Below are 5518 nucleotides of genomic sequence, written 5' to 3' on the forward strand. Positions count from 1 at the left end.
TAAATTCTACTGTGAGTTTAAAAAACAGACAACTCACAGGAATAGTGACTCAAGTGAAAGATTAATGCGCGTGTAAGACAGCCTTCGGTTAAATCTAACGCACGTCTTTCAAATGACAGAATCTCCACAAGTATATCACTTGTGTACAGCTACCCACTTTCGCTAGGATGGTTCAAGTGATAAGACTTTCAAATGTGATCTAATTAAACGAGCAGTTATCCAGGTTCTAAATCACAAGGTACCATACGTCACTCACTCTGTTCTCACATTTAGCGTCATTGCTAACCTACTCAACAAAATCCACTTAAAGCTGTAAAAAGTCTCTGCCCACGAGCATCTCTGTACATGCTTCCGGGTTCCAATTACGTCACGCCTCAATTACAGCGTGATTTCTACGAAACTCTGGTGATGTGGTCCTTACTGTCTTAACTCTAAATTCAATTCATTTATCAGTTTACCTTGCTGGATCGAGAAAATAGAAACCTGTTTGTATTTTTCACCACCTAGCGGCGAATGCTGGAATTGCAGCCCGTCTTCAAGCAACTTCGGCAATATCCGTTCAGAGTCCGGTTATAATCGGCATTCTCAGTAACGGTCGTTGTATGTTTAAATGAGATTTGGCAATTCGGTCCCGGTCTGACGGAGGTAAAGGGAGTGTGTGTCATCTGGTGTGTGGCCCCGGTTTCTGGAGGATCGGTATAAGAGAATGACAGTATTGCAAGAACCTGTCCAGGTAACACTGTTAATGTTCACTGAAACTTATACACGCCCTTGCAAGTAGCCTGAATCGCTCAGCATTTCCCCTGGCCCACACTCTGAGTCGGAGTTTCCTACATACTGCGAGACCGGTGACTTAGTGGGTACTTGCGGCCTAGTGAATCAACTGGGTACAGTTTAAAGAGATAGTACTTTATTTAGGGGGTACAGTTAAGTAACATTTCATGTATTTTGTTAGGAATACCAAAGGTTTGTCTAGTCTTTGGGTAGGTAATGTGGTTGCTGAATGTGTTATGTAATGTTTATGCAGCTTACCTGTGTAGACTTACTACTTTTATAACAGCAGAAACATTTGTTTAAATTGTACTTTTAAATAAGCTATGTAAATCTTCATCTATATTTTTGTATTGATGCTGCATTGGGTACAGGTGTTTACACAGCACTTTTATTTGTTATAGTTTTCTCATTATTAGAGAAATTACTTAAGAGACTTTTGACAAAGTGAAGGAAAGGACTGTAAGATAAAATATTAGTAATTTTTTTTTTGGGATATCTTAGTATTGACGTATAGCTATAAGCTTTACAAGCACCTGTCCAAGAGGCTGTTGATTGTGTGAGTTCCTGTCCAGTTTAATTATGGGGTGAATGTTGACATTTGGTGTCTGATAACAGAAATACATATTCTGTAGGTGTTTGCATGTTTATTAGGTGCTTACTAGGCTAACCACAAGAGCCTTTTTAAGCCTAGCCATGTATCCCAAATCTCAGACAAGTTCTGATGCCCTTAAGTATAAGCAGGGGCTTGGGAGACGAAACACTTACAAGCAAGGGCCTGGGAAGTGAACCATTTATCGGTTGCCTGTCTCCAGTAGAGACACTGGTGGCAAGCCAGGGATGAATTTCCTGTTCCCCATTCAATTGTCCAAGTTATACTTGAATTGGATTAGAGAGGAGTTCTGCTTCACATGAACGGGGAGCCTGTTCCAGAGAGAGGATAGTCTATGGGACACACACCTGTCTTTCCAGCAGGTCCTATTTATATCACAGGCAAGGTTTAAGTCTTTAGAATGGGTAATACTGGTGCTTCTTGTTTTGTGGATATACTAGGAGGTCAGTCAGAGTGAGGTCTGCAACTCCATGTATGTAAGGCATAGATCTCCACTCAACAACCTGTAGAAGACAGAATACAGGGATACGGCTTTGAGGCAGTCTACATAGGACATTTTACTTGCACCCTGTATTCTTTTAATGAGGCACCTTTGTGGACGTTCCAGGTGTTGGATATGCCTGATTAGGTGCGTACCAAAGGGCGCATTGTACTCAATGATGGGATGGATGCCAAGTACAGTGGAACACTGACTTCCTTGGACCTAGATGCCATACTTTTGTTTATACGTTATGTAACGTAGAATGATTTCCTTGCTACTGTAGACACATGATGGTTAAAGGCTAGATTACTGTCTATTTATGTCCCCAAGTCCCTGATTACTGGGGCAACTCTAAGGGTTGTGTTGTCAGTACTATAGTTGCCAGGGGTGGTTGACTTCCTGAAAGATTATGCATTTCTTTGCATCTAATTTTAGTCCATGGTTCTGACACTAGTTGTTTGTGTTAGCCCTTCCTGGAGAACATATGTGTCTGTGTGAGATTCAATGACTGCTCCTAATTTGCAATCATCTGCAAATTTAGTCAGCCAGAGACCAGTGACATTGGCATTGACTTCAGAAGTAAATACTATAAAGGAATGGTCCGATGAACGATCCCTGAGAGGCTCCAGTTGTGACTGGACATTTTGTAGAGGTGACCTCCCCAAGGGGTCCTGTCTGTGAGCCAGTTGGCTACCCACTGGGTGACATAAGGGTTTATACCTAACCTCTTGGGTTTGTCAACAATGCCCTAGTGGGGTGTTATGTCAAGTGCCTTGGTCACATCAAGGTAGGCATTGTCAACCATTTTGTCCTCATCCAATGCTTTGGTGACCTTTGCAAAGATGTCCACCAGGCTGAGTAGGTATGATCTGCCCTTGAAACTAAACTGGGTTGGGCCCACTGTCTGGAGGTTTACTATATCATTGTTGTTGATCATTTCCATAATAATTCTTTCCATGGCTTTGCATGTAAGACTTGTGGGTCTGTAGTTTCCAGGTGCAGAGAGTTGCTGTTCTCCATTTGTGAGGACCAAAGCCTGTTTGGAGGCTACAGTTAAATAGCAATTCCAGAGGGTCGAATAGGTCATGTTTCATGCTATTCAGAAGGCATCCTGGGATATTGTCTGGGCCCATTGATGTAGTGTTCTTGGCCTTAGAGTATTAAGGTCCTGTTCCCTAGTGCTAGCAGGATGAGTTGTATTTGATGGTATTTCCTGAGGGAAGGTTGCGGGAGAAGAGAGGGTTAAAGTTGAAGCTGAATTTGTTGGCCATTAGGTTTGTTGTATCTTCTTTCTCAGTATAGGTTGCTTCATTTACAATGAGCTCTGCACACAATTGTGTATTGCCTTTGAGGTTTCAGACATAGCTACCAAATGCTTTATGATTGCCCTTGGCCTGGGAGGCTGACTTTACCTCAGATTTGGCTTTGGCAGACTTTATTTGTCCTCTGAGTTGTTTTAGTTTGCGATTTTTAACCTGCTGGGTGCTGCACCTCTTAATTTTTGCCATGATTTTCTTCTTTCTGTTATACAGTCTATTGATTATTGCTTTTTGTGATTCCACCAGGGTGGCATGTTTTTTGTTAGTTCTGTACTTCTTCCAGGTGGGTATAGCTGCCTCTATGCAGCTATTAACATGCTTGCACAAAGTTTCTGTGAACAGTTCTGCATAGGCAGCAGTTTTCTCGAGATTTGTGGGGGGGCTTGAAATTTTGTCAGGTTATCACTTAATAGCAGGAAGTTGGCCTTAGAGTAGTTCCTGAATAGTCCATGGTTAGCTAGGAGTCCAGGTTTTATTTTTACTTCAAAGGAGACCATTTTGTCGTCTGATCTTACCAGGGATGGTATTACACTAGGGGATGTGCAGCACTTTCCCATATTGGAGAAGACCAGATCCAGTATGATTGCACCCCTGATTGGAGTATTGACAATCTGGTCCAGGGAATTTGTGTTTACAAAATTTAGGAATCCCTGCCTGTACGTTTGGTGTCTTATAGGATTCCCAGTTAATAGTGGGGCAATAGTTTCCCGAGAATGTGGTATTGGGTTGGATGGTGAGCGTTTCCAGTAAGTTTAAATATATGGTATGGGTTTCCTGGGTCATTGAGGGGGGGGCCTATAGCTTGGAAGGAAGTGGTATTGGATTTTGCCTACGGTGATGTAGAGTTTCTCATTTCCTTTATCACCTTACTTCTTTAAAAATTATGACATAACATTTTGCAAGATGCACCTTTGTAACTGTCAGAGTATCGTTGGTAATGCCTAAAATAGCCTAGTGTGTCTTCCTGAATTAACAAGTCCTTAACACACAAACAGGATTGGTGACTTCTTGTCAGACATGATTTTTTTCTGTACAGACCATGTATGGAAAAAAATCCAGTCCTTTATTCTGAGGAAATAATGCCTTTTTTTCCCATCTACTTACAGTGAGTGACTTAAACTGAGAAAATTGTACAAATAAATAACTGGTGTCAAAGTCGTGGACTGAAATTCAATGCATTATTGTATCCTTTGGAAAGTTAACTACCCTGGGGAACTACCACACTGTCAGTGCACTGTTAGAGTTTATCCATTTATTTGGAATTTGGGAACTTAATGTGGACAGTGATTTATCTTTCAACCAACTTGTATCCTTTATGGTAAGAAAGCCCTTTTTAAATTGCACTACTTATAAACTAAGGGGATTGTTTTTAGATCTAACGTTGTCATTGCCCCATTTTACTTGGCTGTCTTTAATTGTAATGCACCTTTTGGCTTGCATCTGTTTAGACACATGAAACGAGTGGAATGTCCAAGGCCTAAACGCTAAGTTTGGCAGTAATGGAAAACACTAGACTGTATGCAAGTACAAATACGGAGTGACTTGCTTATGTGAAGTCCAATGTTCTCCATTATCACCTGAAACTCTTGCTGCCACTAAATATGGTAAAAGTAAAAAGCTTTTCATTATTGCTGAGAATATTTCTCAGCTGTACATGACGGTAGTTTAGAAATAATTTTGCAGTGAATGCGTTGCATGCGCTTCAAATGTGGAATAGTGACGACAATGCACTTTTTTTAAGATAAATGAGAAAATTCCTCTTGGTGAGGTCACGAGAGGTGTGAGTAACAATAATGGGTTTTCCACCCGTTAGTTTTTTACCTTTGCTCCTGTTTATTGAATAAAGAAGTTGAGAGCTGTGGCCGAGATGATGTGCAGCAGCTCATAGATTGTCATGCAGCTGCTGTGACATACCGAGAGTTACCCCAAAAACACTGGTGTGGTCCACTGTTCTCCACTATTGCCATGTGTCCTACATGGACCGACTCAAAGCCGTGTTACTATACTCTGTGTCCTACAGACTGCTCAGAGGTGACCTGCGTCTGGCATACAAGGCATCCTCTGACTCAATACTGATGGATTTAACTGCATGTCAGCAAATCATATGTACCAGAAGTACTCTGTCTAGGGATCTAAACCTCTTCTGCAACATCCACAGAATGGTTTGGAGGGACATGCATCTCAGAGAGGGTATGGCTGCTCAGTAACAGACTCCCAATCCATGTGAAACAAAGCTCACCATTGTCCATATTTAGATGCAGATTAGATCTATGGATGGGGAACAGAATTTACCCCAGGATTGCCCCCTGTACTATTAAAGGACAGAGGCAACTT

At 41.5% G+C, this 5518-nt stretch overlaps 1 protein-coding gene across 1 annotated transcript in view; it reads left to right on the top strand.

The window, feature by feature from the left end:
* Positions 1 to 473: 473 nt before the first annotated feature.
* CDC27 (cell division cycle 27) overlaps positions 474 to 5518 on the top strand; it is a 2763676-nt gene continuing 2758631 nt past the window's right edge. The window contains exon 1 of the mRNA XM_044055179.1: positions 474 to 733. Within this exon, the coding sequence (XP_043911114.1) occupies positions 707 to 733 (27 nt within the window). The 5' untranslated portion in view covers positions 474 to 706. The remainder of the gene's footprint in view (positions 734 to 5518) is intronic.

The sequence above is a fragment of the Protopterus annectens genome, chromosome 13.part0 (assembly GCF_019279795.1).
Source record: "Protopterus annectens isolate FY-2018-M chromosome 13.part0, PAN1.0, whole genome shotgun sequence".
Classification (NCBI taxonomy): domain Eukaryota; kingdom Metazoa; phylum Chordata; order Ceratodontiformes; family Protopteridae; genus Protopterus; species Protopterus annectens.